The sequence below is a fragment of the Rhinolophus sinicus genome, linkage group LG01 (assembly GCF_036562045.2).
Source record: "Rhinolophus sinicus isolate RSC01 linkage group LG01, ASM3656204v1, whole genome shotgun sequence".
NCBI lineage: Eukaryota > Metazoa > Chordata > Mammalia > Chiroptera > Rhinolophidae > Rhinolophus > Rhinolophus sinicus.
The window spans coordinates 159625191-159644093 of record NC_133751.1 but is presented as its reverse complement, the minus strand read 5'-3'; the positions used below and the strand labels follow the sequence as shown (position 1 = coordinate 159644093).

The 18903-nt window shown below is 32.6% G+C and overlaps 1 protein-coding gene across 6 annotated transcripts in view; it reads left to right on the top strand.

Moving 5' to 3' along the window:
* The window catches only part of ATF2 (activating transcription factor 2), a 73695-nt gene extending 56396 nt beyond the window's left edge, over positions 1-17299 (top strand). For 3 of the 6 annotated variants that reach the window (XM_074338262.1, XM_074338282.1, XM_074338270.1), the window contains 4 exons: positions 154-360; positions 9757-9862; positions 12407-12442; positions 14710-17299. In XM_074338262.1, coding sequence (XP_074194363.1) covers positions 154-360; positions 9757-9862; positions 12407-12442; positions 14710-14936 — 576 coding nt within the window. In that variant the 3' untranslated portion in view covers positions 14937-17299. The remainder of the gene's footprint in view (positions 1-153; positions 361-9756; positions 9863-12406; positions 12443-14709) is intronic. The other 3 variants (XM_019727477.2, XM_074338286.1, XM_074338279.1) reach the window with 1 other exon arrangement.
* The last annotated feature ends 1604 nt before the right edge of the window (positions 17300-18903 follow it).

The following is an 18903-nucleotide window of genomic DNA, read 5'->3' as shown; positions in this document are numbered from 1 at the left end:
ATGGTGATTTTCACATTACCCCAAAATATTGACATGTACAATGAGCCTTGGAAAATAAAGTTAGTAGCTCTCCCTTTCTGCCACTCTTTACTGCCTGTGTTAATTCACACACTAGATACAAATATGAAAAGCTTCCATGTGTGTTTACTATAGGCTTCTCCAGCTCACACAACTCCACAGACCCAAAATACAAGTGGTCGTCGAAGAAGAGCAGCTAACGAAGATCCTGATGAAAAAAGGAGGAAGTTTCTGGAGCGAAATAGAGCAGCAGCTTCAAGATGCCGACAAAAAAGGAAAGTCTGGGTTCAGTCTTTAGAGAAGAAAGCAGAAGACTTGAGTTCATTAAATGGTCAACTGCAGGTATGGTGCATATATGTAAATTTTATTTTATTTTTAATCATGAGCATAGCTCTTGCCTGTTTTTTCTAGTTAGCCATCTAAACATTTTAGGACATAGCATTGAGTGTGTATGGAACTTACAGTAAAGCATAGTTTTATAAACCTATTTGAATACTGAGATGAGGTAATATAAAACTTTCAATACTGATACAATGAAGAATTTTAAATTTAAGTGTTTAATTGTGTAGTACAAAAGTACTTAAACTGTCTGGCTTAAACTTTATCAAGTTGTGATATAAAATCAAACAAAAATGTTAAAATTAAAAATATCCCTGGTGTTTCACTTTTTATGTTCATCTTTTTGGTTTATATCACAGCTATAAAGTTGCTTCAGTACAGTTTTGTTTTTAAGTTCTTTTGTTCTTTGAATTATAAATTTTGTTTTGTTTGTTTTATTCAAAGTGAATATAGTGCTCAAGAGAGGTGCCAGATTGACAGCTTTGGAAACTGAAGGACTCTAATTATCCACAGAACAGGTACAATATGGCCAGTGGCAGTAGGAATCATTTCATACTGCCCTGCCAGTGTGCCTCAGATAACATTTCTTAGGAACCTCATGGGGTGTAAAGGTTTTAAGGCTCCTTCCTGTTCAGTCTTTGGTAAGATTTCCAATAATAATATGGGGCCAGTACCAAGTCTTATTTCCTTCCTTCTGTTTTTTCCTTCTTTTCTTTTTTTTCTTTTTTAACTGTTGTGAATCTTCTCCAGTAAAATCTTATAAACTACCAATTGATGAGCATCAACGAGAAAATTGATGTTAGTGAATTGTAGTTGTTATTGGTCACCCTTCTGAGTTAATTCATTCCCAGTTAAAACAAATCTTTCTATATAAATAATAATTGATGATGAGACCTGCTCCTTTCTTAAATCTATCTTTCTTTAAAGATGTCACCAATATAGATGTCTGTTTAAATGAAAGCTTAGGAAAAAGTTTTTAGCATCAGCAAATGTAAATTTTATAACTTAAATTTTTTCATATGTGAGGCAGACATTTTTTAAAACTATGTTGTGCTTGAATATTGACATGTTACCTTTGGAACACATTATCTTACAAAACATATCTTGAACCATTTATTTTAACCATTTTGAGAAACTGTAAACATGATTTACCACGTCACAAAGCTTCAATATATACTTATATACTAGGGTATGTTAAGAAATTATTGTATTATCATCTGATAAATGAATTCTTATTTAAGAACTATTTTTATAAATTTTTAGAAGAAAACGTGAATTTTTTCCTCCTAAATAAAATGAAACAGATCATAGGTACCAATTTATTTATATACTATAAAAATACCTATTCTTTACCAGGTCTTTCTGTTAAAATAATAACTTTATAAAAACTATTTTAACTATTAAACTTTCAAATAGTATTCATATTATATTAACAAAGTGACTTAGGTTTATCTATTTTTTTCTTTTCTGTTCTTAAAATATTCTTCTTAATGACTTGGCTATTTTATAGTTGTGTGACATTAAACATCATTTGTTTGTGAGCCTCAGTTGTCTTACCCATAGAATAGAGAGAATACCTGCTAGTCTGCTTCTCAGGGTTTTTGCATAAATCAGTTGAATTAGAATGAATGCAAGTATTTTAAATACATATATTTAATTGTAATCAGATAAATTTATCAATATTTTCTTTTGTAGTTTGGCTTATTATGCCTTTTTAATAAGTAAAAATATTCGAAAACTATAAATGGTATGTAAATGCATAGTCTCAGTTACAGCGTATACTTGGACTTTAGGTTGCACCAGTTTTTCTATTTGACCAAAGTTACAGCAGTATTAACAACTTTTCATGAGATACTACTATTTCCTTAGTTCTGCAGAGCTGGTCATCATCATTAATAGCAGTGGTGCTTTATTATTTGAGAAAACCTTGGAAAATTCAGTATTCAAAATAAATGTGATCTTCATTAATCTCATGTTTTTGCCACCATACAAACTATGATTAAAATGTCATCGTAAAATATGTCACATTTTTATATTTCCTAAGTGAGGTAGAAATTTCTTGATTGGAAGAATAAGGGCAGGATTTATTATCTAGGTAAAAGTTAGCCAGCACATCGTTTTCAAAGCATAAAACTTAAGTAGAAGTCAAATTTAAGAAATCACTGAACTAATTAAAGTTATATTTAACTGTAGAGGTTAATACCTCAAATTACAAACAGAACAAGTAAAATCAGTATTTTTAATCATTAAAAACAGTGATAATGGCATGATAGTTAGATAAGAAAGTATTCTCCATTTTAGAGGTGCATATCAAAATATGAAGATAGGTGAAATAATGTGTTGTCATGGATTTTATTTAAAATACTTCTGCAAAAAATGAAAAAGAATAAGGTCTATCTGTATGTATTAACCTGGGAAGATGTATGTAATATTTTGTTGTGGGCAAAAAGAAAGTTGCTGGAAATAGCCCAAATGTCCATCAATGGATGAATGGATAAATAAATTGTGGTACATACATACAATGGAATATTACTTAGCCATAAAAGGAATGGAATGTCCAAGCTACAATGTAGATGAACCTCAAAACATGCTTAAATGAAAGAAGTCAGACACAAAGTCACATATTACATGACTCCATTTATATGAAATATCTAGAACAGATAAATCCATAGAGGCAAAACGCAAATTAGTCATTGCCAGGGACTGGGGAAAGAGGAAAGAGGGAGAAACCAGTTACTGGGTAAGGGGTTTAGTTTTGGAGTGACAGAAGTGTTTTATAAGTAGAGGGAGGTGGTTGCACGACATTGTATTTGTACTAAACGCCACTGAATTGTTCACCTTACAATGGTTAATTCTATATGATGGGAATTTCCCTTCAGGACATTACTTAATAAAAACTTAGTTTCATACTAAAATGTATACCATAAATGTTTTTCATTAATGAAACATATTTAAGTTGGATGAGTAAATACAGGTACGGAAATCAGTATAGAAAATCTCTCATACAGGTAAAATTTTAGGAATGACACATACCAAGATGTAACTTTCTCTGTTGTTTCAAATGGATGTATGATTTTTATTTTTTACTGTTTTCTAGTTATTTGTCAAATAAAATAAAAAGTTTTAAAATAGTTAAGTGTCAGGTTATAGCTTTCAGAGTGTGAAGAGTTAAACTGCTTAGAGTAGATTCAGGGAGTAAAAATTTCAGTCTCCCAGCAGCAAAACCGCTAACTGTGAAGAACAGAATGACTTATAAAGAAAACTGAATGTCAAAGAAATAATTAAACTCTACTTTATGTGAAAACATTCATCAATTCTACCTTTTTTTAATAATCCTTCACGTGACGTACAGGCTTAACTAATCAGTGTAGTGGGAAGAAATGACCCATGGTTACTTATATATTGTGTACAATAAAACATTTAACAAATGTTGAGATATGACTGTTCATATTTTTACCAAATATAAATTACGTTTTAAATAAATTATTAATTCGATCTTATTGCCCCAGTCACTGAATTTAATTGTTTTAGCTTTCTAAAATCATTGCTAAAAAAGCAATTTCATCAAATTGTATTGAGACATTTATGGTAATCTAGACCAAGAATTGGATACTGGTTATAAATTACTAATCCTATATTTTTAAGGTAATATACCGTGTTTCCCTGAAAATAAGACCTAACCAGAAAACAAGCCCTAGCATAATTTTTCAGGATGACATCCCCTGAACATAAGCCCTAATGCGTCTTTTGGAGCAAACCTTCAATATAAGACCCGGTCTTGTTTTCGGGGGAAAACGGTATGATTTTGTTGTCTTTTATTTGAAGTGGTTTTTAACCTCTTATAGCTTTGTCTTTCAGTTTTATTCTTTTTGAGGGTTAGTTTTCAGTTTAAAATTCCAGCATGTTTTCTTTATGAACAAAAATCAGTCTTTATTAACAGTAGCTCCTTAAACAATTACTCTGTGGATAAAACTTGTGGGGATTTTATTGTGGATTTTGCTTTTAAAGCTTAGGTATTGTAAAATGTATGTGGGCTAGAAGCTCAATAAATTCATAGAAACATTCTTTGATCGCTGAATACATGAGGAGTTTTCACCCATAAATTAATATGGAAAAGGTTTTGTTTATTGGTCCATTGACTTCAAAGGGAATAGGATCAAACCTTATTTATCACTTAAAATAGCAAGCATTCAAAATGCTATACAGTGCCTGTTTTAATTCCTGGGGGATAAATATTATGATATAACTATCTTCCTTTTTTTCCTCATGAGTTTTTAATTGTTTATAGATGTGGGGGGAGGGTAATAGTGATGCCACCTCTATCTCGTGCATTTTATTAAGAGTTTGAGACCTAGCACTTCTTTTTACTAGCGTTTACTAAAAATCTAAGACTAATTTCCCATCAGTCAAAGTCATAGAATACTATTATAAAGATCAATTGACAGAGGACTTAGAAAAGTATATTGTAATTAGTATACTACGCAGATAAATACTAGTTACTTATTATCCTGTCATTAAGCATCTATTGTATACAGGGTTTATGTCATTAGACATGGGATATAATAGTGAAAAAAAGATTGTCCTTGCACTTACAGAGAATTTGTGGTCTAGCAGAGGAAACAGACATGAAACAAGTAAACTATGAAAATAGGAGAAGGGTCATTACCATTCATTTTACAAAGTATTTTCAAAATATTAAGAATGTTGTCATTTTTATTTCTATTGTGGTAGACATAAAGAATTATTTTGTTCTCAAGTGTAAGATTTTGTATCAATGACAACAACCCTTGGAACTGTGTGGTAGGAATCATGGTACTTAATCACTTCAGTTTTTCTGAAGACTAAACATGAAAAAAAAAAAATTGTACCTTTCAGTAATGAAAAATTCCTCAAAGAAGAAACTATCAAACATTATTTCTTTAATTTGGGAGGTGGTAGTGGCTGAACTAGAAAGTCAAAGATCATAAATTTATGAAAAACCTGGTCATAAATCTATGGCCAGATATCAATGAAAAGTTTTGATTTGATTAATCAATTGGCTATCTTGTCATGATTTCATCAGTCTGATCTGCTGCAGGTAAACTAAAAAAAATTTGTTCATTAATATGTAATTAATTTTTTGAATAGCAGCAAACAGAGTGGAACAATGGTAAGACAATGCTAAAATAATTTACATTTTATTTTAGACAAGGATAATAATTTTTTTAGCATCTGCTTTATCATACCAAATGTTTTCCTTTAATTAAAAAGAAAATCAATAATTGCTCACATTTGAATGGGACTTTGACGTTTTCCAAATGTTTTCATGTCCCTTATTTCATCTTCAAAATGACCCAGAAGATAATGTATTTTGCAAATATACTAATTAATAGTAGATAATACCACAAGATGGGCTCTGCAAGGTGAATCCAATTAAAAAATTAAAATCCCGTCTAAAATAATCCAGAATAGGTAGTAGAGGGTGAAAACACTCCTGTTTTCATTTAATAATAAAAATCTGTTTATGGGCTAACATTTATCCCATTTAGAGAGTCACTTTGGCTTAAGCAAGCTGGTTTTATATATTTATATAAACACAAATTAGTGCAAATATATATCTATCTATCTATATATATATCTGTTATTGCTTTCCTTTTTTTTTTTGAATAATAAGGTCTCTCTAGAATCCTCAGGCATTTTTCTCATGTGTAGGTAGGCCTTTCTCTGATTCTACCTGTCTTCTGATATTTCTTCATAGAAAAATTTCAGAATTAACGTCATGATTTATACACCCACTTTATCTAAATGTTGTTAATATCATCATACCTAAATGTTTAAGTCTTTTCCTTTATACTTATGGGTATGAGACTACAATTCATGAATGTTTGGATTAATTATCCAATTTTACTACATTTATCACAAATAAAAACTTCCAGGTTTAAGCCTCTCCTGTCTAATTCAGTTCCATAACCTTTACCTGCATGACCCTCCTGTTTTCAACATCTGCTTGACTTGTTCTTAACCACTAGCAAATGCTTACACTTAGGGTTCTATAGCTCAGCTAAATCCACTTCCTTCAGGGGTTGGCCCACTCTTTCTTATTCCTAAATCAGCACTCCCTCTGTGTTTGCTTTGCAATATTTCTCTCAGTCCCAATTTCTTGCTGGTTTCAGTGTTCCATTTGCTGCTTTCAGTCTAGTTCTGGTACCAGCTTTTAAAGATATCAAATATTGATAAAGATATTAGGTTGGTGCAAAAGCAGTTGTGGTTTTTGCAATTATTTTTAACCTTTAAACCACAATTACTTTTGTAACAACCTAATATCAATAATATTATAAACTATTTAGTTTAATCTTTCAATCAAAAGTTATTTTGAGATTCAAGATCGTTTAGAACACCTTTTTATCATTGTAAAACATTTTAGATCAGAATGACGTAAAAGATGGGACTGAATTTGTATTGAGAAATTCATACCTTGAATTTGTTGGAGTTTTTTTCCTTAGCCTTTCTGTCATTTCAAAAGTGAAGGGAAATATTCACTTATTTGAATTCGGGATAAAGAACAGCAGCATACTTTTATATTGTATCTTCTAGGTAGATACAATTATATTAAATTATATTAAAATGTTCAAAAGATTTTATTTTTAGTTTCTTCCCCCTTTTCCTGGTGTTTTCAGTTGTTTGCTCTGTTAAGTTTGACTCCAATTAAAATTCAGTTAAGAGAAAAATGCATTGTTGTAACAGGAACCCTGTTCCGTAACTCCTCAGTCCTTATGTTTATTACCTATTGTTAGCTGGTGGCATCTTCATATTTGTTCATTTGTTAATGGTGCAGGTAGTCTAATTAGATGAACAGCTATAACACCACCAACTGTTAAGTTTCAAATACAGAAATTGATGGTCCATTCATCAGTTTCAAATCTGCCTATTTAAAGAGACATTTTAAATCTGTATTCAGTGTTGAGTGCATGGGGATATTAATTGTTTATCCTCAGAGTTATTTATGTCAACTATTTTGTTATCAATTTAGTCAACTCATAACTGCTTTCTGGAATTTTATCTAATACAGCATTTGGTTCATAATACAGTTTATGGTGAATATATAGAGTACTTAGGAAAGAAGACACTTTTGATATTTAAAATTCTATAATTGAGATGATGCTATAAAATATGCCAATTTTCATTTCATGACAGAAAATTAACAGTGTAGCTTTGTTGGTGAGGTTGTTGGCATAAATAATGAAATTGGGACCTCTGACCAGTTTTATATTAAGCTATTTCATTTCATTTCACCCTCTTTAGTATTTTTACCCCTTAGACGTAGAATTACCATGGTCCTCTCTTAATACAACTATGTACTCAGTCTATACCAGGCTGTGCTATGCTCTAAAAATACAAAGAGCAAGGTAATCCCTTCCCTTGAGAAAACCCCAATCTGGCAGAGGTGGCAAACAAATAAACCAAAAAATTACAATCCAGTGTGATAAGTACTATGTAAATACACACCCACACACACACACACATATATGTGTGTGTGTATATATATTTACACACACACACGTGTGTGTGTGTGTGTGTGTGTGTGTGTGAACACACGTATATATGGCTGTGGGAACACAGAAATGGACCTAACTTCTTTTCCTATGCAAATTTGTACTGTACTGAGTTGATTCTTAAAGGTGAGTGAAATATAATTAGCAAGGCAAAAAGGAGAAAGATTTTCTAGGTAGAAACAACAGTATGTATTTAGCCATATGAAATTTCTATTTTTATAGGTAAAAATGATTAAATATGGATTATTTCATAGGTTCAAACTAATGTGAAAGGTGTTCACAGGTTACAGATTATAAAAGATTGCATGTATACGTTTGACTACTAAAAATACATATCCAGGCCTATTTTATATTGCAGAAATTGAGAGAAACTTATTAGAAGTGAGTGTCAAAATCAAGCTGATACACAGCAGACAGACGGAGAAACTTTTGATGTTGTATATTGGATTATTCATAACATAGTTTCTCATCAATAGTGTCATTAATAAAGATCTATAATTAGCAGTATTGAACTAATGACTGCAGTATTTCATAGAAATGAGTTTACTAAATAACAGCTTATTTTCCAAAGCAAACCTTTAAAATTTTCCCTTTTGTGCTTTGATAAGTACAAACCCATTCTTGTCTCAAATACAATATTCTAAACATAACTTAACCTTTCTGTTAATGGTTCAAAGTTATTATGAGCATCAGTTTTTGTTCTGGGCTTTAATACAGTGTTTCAGTTCATTATTATTGGTGTATGAGGAACTATTTGACCCAACAGACTTGCCTTTAGATTGCTTAACTTTTATTCTTTTATTTTTATGTTTGTCATTATGTTTGCCTAATGGGTCTAACCGGCTAAATTATTTTGTATTCAGCTTTCTGGTTAAGAGACTGAGGAGTGGAAAATGAAATGTCTGAGCTTTTATGTACAGCCATTTGCTATACTTACTCATTTAATTTGGGGTTCGTAGATGAAATATGAATAGTTAAGGTTAATGTAAGTCCAAATAAGTAGAGGTGTTTGTAAATTAGGATTTTTTAATCAATTTATTAAGTTCATACTAGAAAAACGCCTGAATATTGGCAATTCTCCCTAATTTATGTGTATTTACTATTTGGGCATGACCCAAAGAAATTCACTGGACTCCCTCAATTTGGGACCTTTACATAGAATCTTCCAGATGAATGCATCCAAAACAAAAGCTAAAGTGCCCATTCTGTAATGAGGAATAAGACAAGTCACCCTTGACTCATCAGATTTAAATGTAGATGTGTACATATTGCCTACTTCACAGGCAAATAAGCCATTTAGGTATTACATCTGCTTCCATTGGTTTCGTGTCCAATACAGTGGCTAGCAGTGCATTTTAGATATCCATGACTATTTGGTTATTTTGGTGTCCTGTACAGAGCTTTTCCTAGTGTCTAGAAAACTCGAAACTTGCTTAATTGAGTTTTCAGGATAAATTTTTCATTTTCAACTGAATAGAGTGAGTGAAAATTTATCCTGACTGCCTTGCTGTTACTAATTTTTCAGATAATCAAAAGAGCATGTAAAGTATGTAAAATAAAAATACCTTGAACAGATAACCTGAAATATAGTATGAGCAGTCACAAGGCAACTGGAAGTGTAAAAACTTTGAAATATGCTATTTAGTTGTGGTATTAACGTCTATAAATTTTTATCAAAGTTGCAGTTTTTTGTACAAATGCTAAGATATAAAAATGTGCTGATTAAACATTTAAGCAGCATATTTTGTTTATTCCTTGATATTCTGTTAAAGATGTGTGATTTCCATATCTTAATCTTCACTTGTTTTGAACAGTAAGAAATATTTAATCTGATGCTGGTAAAGTACATAAGTTGTTTCTTCTCCAGAGTGAAGTCACCCTGCTGAGAAATGAAGTGGCACAGCTGAAACAGCTTCTTCTGGCTCATAAAGATTGCCCTGTAACCGCCATGCAGAAGAAATCTGGCTATCATAGTGAGTAATGTTCCATTACCTATAGCCCTAGGCTACATCAGGGAAACACTGCCAGAGTGAACCGAGCTACCATTAAAAAGCCAGAGACTGCAGTGCTAATATTTCATATTAAATATCAGAACTTCTACAAGGTTATTGTGGAATGGGGGTATATCTCTTAGAATCTAGAGTTTTTGAATTTTCCTATTCTAGCTTTTTTTCTAGGGTTTACTATAGATCAACAAAATGGGTTAATTAATAATTTAAAATATACTGTAAATACTGATGATTAGTTTATCTTCCCAGTGTAACACTTTGTCTTAGATTGACAGGCTGAAACACTACTTGCTTTTCCAACCTCTATTTCATAATGATATATATTTTTTAAAAAACCACAACTGTCTTCACTTAAATTTAGTATCCATTCATAGTATCAGACCCTATTGTTCTTTCTTAGATATCAGCATTGTGCAGTTTATTTTATTGTGAACCTTTATGTTGAATCTTCCAGCTAGTCATACAAATGCTAAAATAGACCAATATTTAAATTTTATCTGCTTATAAATTTCCTTTTAAATGGTTTCCCCCAAAATGAGCTTCTTCTGTTTTCAGCATTTTAGAGGTTAGTTGTGCTTTTTCCTACTTGTAATACCCTTTTTTTTATAAGATACACAATGTCGGAAACAGCTGTTACTCTTGAATAAATGGCCAATTTTGTCCATTGTACACAAATTTGTAACAAATAACAGAGCTGGGAATGCATTAGGCAACATTCATAATATATAACCCACAGCTTTCGTTTTTTATGATTTAGTGATATTTCAGGATATTTGTAAATGTGAAGATTGTTTCAACCATATGTATCCACTTTATTTTAATTTGCCAGTGTCAGTAATTCAAAAGAAAGAAACATTTTGTATTGGATGCAAACAGTTCCTCAGGTGCTCACGATAAAACTTAATGGCCACCATCTTTACTTGTAGTCATTGTAAGCAGTTTCATCAGAATGGGCAATATTTTTTAATTTAAAAGATTCAGTAGATTTAGCAACTCTCTATTGCCATATATATTTAGAACATTGATTTTTGTCAGTTTTGAGCAAGTAAATCAGTCCTTTGATATCTAGTCGTTTTGACAGGGTGGTGAAACACATTGTAGAGTAAATTGGAACCATATAGAAATATGTTTGGAGTTTGTATTAACAATGATTGCTGCAGGGATGAGGCCATTATGGCTCCCATCTGACTTAACATAATTTCCTATAGCGACTGAATTCAGCATTATGCGGACGTGATTTTCTTAACCAAGAGAGCTCTCTTGAATTTGGATAGTTCAAAAGGAAATATACAAATGATTCTATAAAATTAGAAAGAAAATTAACTCTTCAATTGCATTCAATTCAAAATTATCTGCAATTTTTTAATCTTAGATAATTTATTGGATAATCCTAACAATTTTGTTTCTGTTACTCAGGCAATATATGTTAAGCAAATGCAAGCTAATTTTTTATTGTAAGCAATAATATATAAAGGTATTTTTAAGTGTATAGATGTATGGGTTTATGTGCAATACCCTTAAATAAACTGACTGAAAATCTAGATTAATAAGTTTTTAGTGAACATATATTATACTAGGTTGTAAGAATGCAGGACATTTTGAATAAGACATTTTTGGTTTTTGGAACTATTCCTACCTTTGTTTCCTGTCTAGTTATCCAGATAATCAAATTAACTAAAGTGTAGTTCTAGAGTACAATTAGTTCTTTTCAGCTCTTGGGAGATAATTAGATTTTGTAGAAATTTTAAAGTAATTTCTATTCTCAAATTTGAAGTCTTTGGGGAAAAATCTGACTTCTCTGTTGTTTAATAGTCAAGGTAAATATAGGGGTTGGCTAAGTGAATATTTAAATCTTGTAGAAAATACGGGGAAATCACAAATACCTAACATTCATCATGTTGCACATAGTTGTGTGGTGAGTTGTGGTACTAGTTAACTCTTTCAAAACATTTGTGAAAGAAAACTAAGGGTTAGTAGAAATTAAGGAGTATTACATAATCTTGCAGATAAAGGTGACAGTATAAAGTCACACTGTCATAGGGTCTCAATTTTAACACTGAAAGTCCTGCATCCTAGGAAACCCCTCAGTCATGGGAAAACCTTGGCAATTGGCACCTTAACAGTCAAATAGTATAAAACATGAATGAAAATATGAACACACTCCAAATGTTTGGGTTTCATGAAGAGTAAAGCACAAGAATGATCTTATTGCCATTAATTCGTATTCTCCAGATCTCTGGGCATAATTAAAATTGTATTATAGTTGTTCCCATAATCATAAGTGGGAAGGAAAGTTTCCTGGGCCCTAAAAGTAATTGAGAGCTTATATTTTCAGTACTGAAAATATGTATGAACATAGGTAGAGAACTTTCAGAGAGAGAGAATTGCCAGAACAGCTGGTTTCTTTTTACTTGTGGGGCTGAAAATGGCCCTTTGAGAGCCCTAGGAGCTCTGTGTCTTTCGAGTGCTTGTGATTACACTGGTCATTTTTCTCCCCTCACCTTCCAGCGGTGGACATAGAAGCAGACATATCACATTATAAAGGTATATATTAAATTTATAATTACAGAATTCATAACTAAGTACCTGATTCTTTGTACAAACTGAAGATTTGTTTTACCTGAATCTGGCGATAAAGACTGGAGATAATCCTGTCCCTTAGAATTTACTGTTTAATTTTGAGTCGTTGTCTCTACTGTGTATTTACATTTCCTTGTTCCACTCATCACAGATCAGCCTCTAGTTTTTTGAAAGCTGGTGTATCCCTAGAACTTACCATGGAGAGGAAGGTCGGTTTGTTGTCCTGTTGAATAGTGGTAAAATAAACAAAGAGGGCTTTTTAAAAAGTATTCTCTCCAGTTCAACTGTCGTTGCTAGTGTTTTCTTCAGACACATAACTGTTGTATTGGTTATTTAACTGAATTGTAAATATTTACAAGATTCATTATTGCTTGATCAGAAAGTATCCTTTCTTTATATAATTTTAAAAGCATTACTGATTGTGATTTTTCTTAATATCTTGAGGTCAAATTTTTATCCAGGGGTGTGGTTTTGTATTCATTGCACATTATAGAGAAGATGGGGGCTTCTATTTCACTTATATGTTTTAAAACCTGCTCTTCAAAAATGCATGAATTTGGGGCAACTGTATCAAAATTCTGTAAGAACTACTATATTTCAGAAAACCCTTAAAATAAGGAATTTTATTTGAATAAAAGTTGTGCTTGCTAGATTCCTCCTCCTTCATGTAAATCATAGGATAAGTCCTGCTTCATAGGGTCCATAGTCTTTTAATAACTGACTTTCAGAATAGGGACTTGGCCTTCGGGAAGCAGGCCAGTATGCGTTCTCAGGTTTGACAGAAAGCATGTTTATTGTCACTTCTAAACACTAAATATTATTTTAATGCCAAGTGAAAGACGCAAGGTGCAAAATAATATATCCAGTATAACATAGAATGTTCAGTAATAAAGCTAAATACCGTGTTTCCCCGAAAATAAGACCTAACCGGACAATCAATCAACTCTAAGGCGTCTTTTGGAGCAAAAATTAATATAAGACCTGGTCTTATTTTACTATAAGACCGGGTATAATATAATGTAATATAATATAACTGGGTCTTATATATAATATAAGACCAGGTGTAATAATAAAATAATAATAATAATAAAAGACCGGGTCTTATGTTAATTTTTGCTCCAAAAGACGCATTAAAGTTGATTGTCCAGCTGGTCTTATTTTCAGGGAAACATGGTAGTATTGTTTAGGGATACATACCTATTTGTCAAAACTTCAAAGAAAAAACAAGGGGATGGTTAACGAAATATCAGAGCGGTCAGTACCTTTGGTAAGGAGAGAAGCTTCCAGGAAGGAAGCATCAGTGTTACTGGCAATGGTCTCTTTCTTAGGTTAGGGGTCGGGTTCACAGGTGTTCATGTTCCTGTGTCTCAGAACTTAGATGACATATAACTGCATGTTGTGCATATCACATTTTTCACTAAGTGAAATGATTGGATTCTATTCTTTTCAAATAAGAAAGATACAGGAGATTCATTATTTAAGCCTAAAAATTGGTAGATTTATTTCCATAAATATTTAAATACCCTTTCCTGAATATCTGATTTTCACTTTGCAGTATCTGGAATTTTATATAGATTTTTATTTGACTCTCAATTCATGCAACTATAACAGCTGGTTGGCATTTAGATTCTAAATGTTGCTTATTCTCATGTGTGTGCATCATTAGAATCAGGTGTTGTAATCATCCAGTGCTGCAATAGATGGAAAGTCAGCCAGAATAAATATAGTTCTGGAGAATGCAGAGGGAATAATTTGAAGATACAATTTATATTTAAGACTTTATTTTGTGCATGTGGTTATACATTTTTTTATAAATCTTTTAATAAGAATGGGATGTTAGGCAAACAGACTGGTTTTGTTAAATGCGTTGTTTGGTTTAAGTGTTTGATTATAGTAGTTATAGGAGGCTAGCTCCCAAATTCCTACCTCATTTTCTTAACACTGTTTAGCAAATATTTCTTCAGCTCTATTCTCTGAGGCACTGGCACCCTGTTGTTTCTATGTGCATGGTTGTGCCTTCGTTTGACCTGTTGCAGGTAAAATTGTCTGCTTCATGACTTATAGCTATCTTTCAGTTACTCAGTACCCCTCCACACACACCCCCGTATACTGATGTATCTAAATAACTGATTTTGTAAAATACCTTCTATTTACTCTGTGTATTGACTCAACCTACTGATACATTCTTATAGATATTTTAAGAAACCACGTAATATCTTTTTTCCACTCAGCTGCTGATAAAGATGATAGTTCAGAAGACCTGTCAGTGCCGAGTAGTCCACATACTGAAGCTATACAGCATAGTTCTGTCAGCACATCCAATGGAGTCAGTTCAACCTCCAAGGCAGAAGCTGTCGCCACTTCAGTCCTCACCCAGATGGCGGACCAGAGTACAGAGCCTGCACTTTCACAGATTGTTCTGGCTCCTTCCTCCCAGTCACAGCCCTCAGGAAGTTGATTAGAAACCTGCAGTGCAGCAGTTTTAGATACTCATTAGTGACTTCAAAGGGAAATCAAGGAAAGACCGGTTTCCATGTATGTGAAATCTGTGGTTGTAAATTTTTTTTTTTTTTTTTTTTTACTTGAAATTAAATTTGGCTCTAAAGTTCGTGTAGCAGCAGTTGATGATCAGACTGAACAACAGTTTTTAGTCTCTGGAAAAAGACTGATTTTGCTTTTTTTATAAATATTGTTAGATTTATTAATTTTTCTGTGCTCAATGTGTAAATGGTATTATAATTCATTGTGGTTTATTTCACTTTTAATTTGGTGGTATTTTAATAAATGGGGGTGTTGCTGAATCTCTTCCCACTTCCATTTCTTTTGACCACCTCTTAATCCTCAACTGTGATGGTAATATTGCTACATCATTTATACCAAAGTTCTGCTTAAGTCCCTATTGACTTTGTAAGGTTAACAAAGTCATAAAGCACTAGCAAGAGAAAGATAGAAATTTGCTTTTAATCTTTTTGCCTTTTATTTTGCACATTATGCAAAAGGAAGAACATTAGAGAACACTTTTTAAGTGAGTGAAAACATGGTAAAAGACATACAGTGCTTTTATGCACTCTTAATCTGAAACTAAAGATTATTAATAGTGCATATTCCTTTTTAAAGATTTTAAGTAGACATGAATTTTGGAATCATTTCAAAAATGACTATTTTTCAAGACAAATTCAGTATTATTTTAAACCCTATGTTTTGAGGCTAATATGAATTTATACAATGTACAATACAGGGTTATCAGATATCTAATAATTTTTTGAAATTAGGTTGTTCTTGGTTTTGTTTTGCAGATTTCAGGTTACAAACTGAGAAGGTTATGCATAATCAAGTATGGTATGATTGCCAGAAAAGCCTAAAAATTACTACTTAGAACATTTAAGACTGTCTACCCCCATTGTCTTGTACTTGCAAGCTAACTTGTACTTATTCTTGTGAAAGCACTGTCATCTTTTAGTAGCAAATTTTGATAATGTTTCTCGTGGGAAAAAATCAGTATCTGTCTTTAGAACAATGTAATTATAATGTGGGAAGCAAGAGTGAGTGCGAGACAGTATGTGTATGTGTATAGAGGTGTGTGTGTGTGTGTGTGTGTGTGTGTATGTGTGTGCGCACGCGCGCGTCTTTCAATAGTTTATGCCAGCAATCTTTGCTTGAATGTTTAACGATGCCTTCAGTGTGATGCTGGCCAATAGATGATTGCAATTTAAAACGTCATTACTGTGCAGGCTTGGATAACTAACATTCCATGATGTAGTTTGTTTCTGATGAGATGATTGTAGGTACACATTTCTCATTATCCATTCATCTGTGGGATACTGAGTTTTCTAATGTGCCATTATCTATTTTTATTCTGCACTTAAGTTCAAAATACAGTACACTATTTTAAAATAGACTAAATTGTTAAAAATTAAGAAGTAGTAGATGTGTGTAAGAAAACTTTGTAAAATAGTTATGAGTCCTACCCAGTAGCAACTTCTGGCATTCAAGCAGGATTCCATTATGTAAATATCTGTAATGCATTTATAATAAGTTGTGTAGTTTGTTCTGTATCCATACTACACTATTTGCTTAAGTCTCAGTGCCATCTCCTAATGAGACTGACATTTAAAAGCCTATATGGAAAATCCTTGATAATGCAAGGAAATATCCCACCTGCCTAAGTTCCAAACTGGGAAACATTCAAATTATACAAATGACATTTCAGGAGATTTAAGTTAAGAAGATAATAGGAATTTTATTGTTTGGCTTATTGAAAACGAGAGCATTTTTAGTTGGTAATTCTACGTCTAAAATTTTACGTTTAACTGATTTTATAATTTTAAAGTAATTTCTAATCATGATTTTCTCATAGTTATGCGAAGGAGTTGATCTCAAAGGCACAAAATATGAATTCTGCAAGAAGGCTATCTATTTTTTACTGTAGTTCGGATGGGTTAGGAAAAGCCTCAGTTTTTCTCTCTTAAGTCCTTCAGTGCATTTTCCTTTCCTTTTATTATTTATGCAAGTTAAAGTTCTTTGATAACAGGAATTCTTGCAACTGTAAAATAAAACTACATAGATGTAAGAAGTCATGTAAACGGTTAATGAGCTTACCAACGTTAGCAAAATTTTCATTGTAAAGCAGTCTGTACTCAGCAAATAAAAATTATTAGTTGTATAAACATAAATTTCATTTTGATTTTCAGGGTGTCACACTACTTCTGTACCTAGCATTTTGAGTCCTTATATTTGCAATGTTACACAAACTGTACTGTTTTCTTTTATGTGCAGTTTGCATGAGTAAACCATCAGAGAATAAATTCTATCTTTAAATTATGTTCATAATTTGCTTGTTTTTACCTTTCATAAACTAACATCACCTGATAATGATAATTTTTTTCCTTCAGGGCATTCATTACCTGAGAAGAACCTGACATTCTTTCAATTTCTATGATAAAATTTATTCCTTCTCAAAGACCTTTTAACTTCAGGGAGCTCAGGCCTCATTCCTCTTCTCTGCATTCACGTTTAGCTCCGTTCATGTACAGTGAACCTTTTATTTATGTCCCTGGCCTGAAACATGCCTTCAACTTGAGCCACACAGATCCACCAGCCTTTGGTGTCTTGGTGCCTAACAAAACATCTTAGACATAGCATGTCCAACACTCCCCTCCCCTCCGATGTACTCCTCGCACAGTCCTTCGTAAGGCAGCTGATGACACTCCTTCCAGTTACTTAAGCCAGAACAACCTTGTTGCCATTCTTGATTTCCTCTCTTTTTCTCACATCCCACATCCAACCCATCAGAAAATGCTGTGTGCTTTACCTTTAAGATAAACCATAATTCCACCACATCTCACCATTTATACTCCGATCACCCTGACCTGTGCCCTCATAACTCTCTATGTGTCTGCCTCATAACTCTCTCCCTGCTTCTGCCCTGCTTACTATAGTACATCCTCAAATACAGCAGCTAGCGTGATGCTTTTCAAAGAGAAGTCAGGTTCGGCCCTCTGCTCCAAATCCTGGAGTGGCTCCATGTTGCACTCAGAGCTGGAGTCTTTATAATGGCCTCTGAGGCCTAGATGCTCTCTTCCCGATCCCCTTCATTTCTGGCCTTATCTCCTCTCACTGTTATATTCAGTGAATGTTTGAATGCTACTAGGTATCAGTCACTGTTCTAGGCACATGAAATGCACCAATTGCCAGAACACAGAGATCCGCTTGTGGAGCTTACATTCTACAGGGCGGGGAGGGGGGGGGGTTGGGAAACACATTAAAAAATAAGTACATGTATATGTTAGAAGTGTTTAGTGCTAAGTGAAGAAAAAGACATTGATGTTTCCGTCTTAGATTGAATCAGTCTGAAGAGATGCAAACAATTACATGGCTATTTTTTATTTTAAGGTACACATTCCAACAAATGTTCTTAACCTAGATTATGTGATACTAGATAAAAGATTTCATGAAGACAAGCTAATGTAGTTCTGTAACAAAGTTTGGCAACTGATGTATTAAAAGATCAAACACATGTTTCCTTTGACTTATTTCAGAGGACAGAAAAGATAATCTCTTGATCTGGCATGTACTTACTGTTAAATATAGTTTTGCTAATTTTACTTCTTGAGACTAGAGATTTATGCTTGACACTATGAATTTGTGAGAATGTAATTAGACAAGAAACCTATTTATTCCTAGGCCTTCATTTTATATAAATATACACATGCACAGACACACAAACACCTAGAGAACACTGAGTTACAAAAGCAGTTATCAAAGAAATTTAGGAGAAAAAATTTTAATCTGACATTTCAAGATTATCTTGACCACAAGATAATAGTTACTTTTGAAGCAAGTAGAGTTACACTACTTATTTTTGTTTAAGATAATTGTGAAAAGTCATTTCTTTAAACTTCTAATAAATACAAATAACTTTTTTC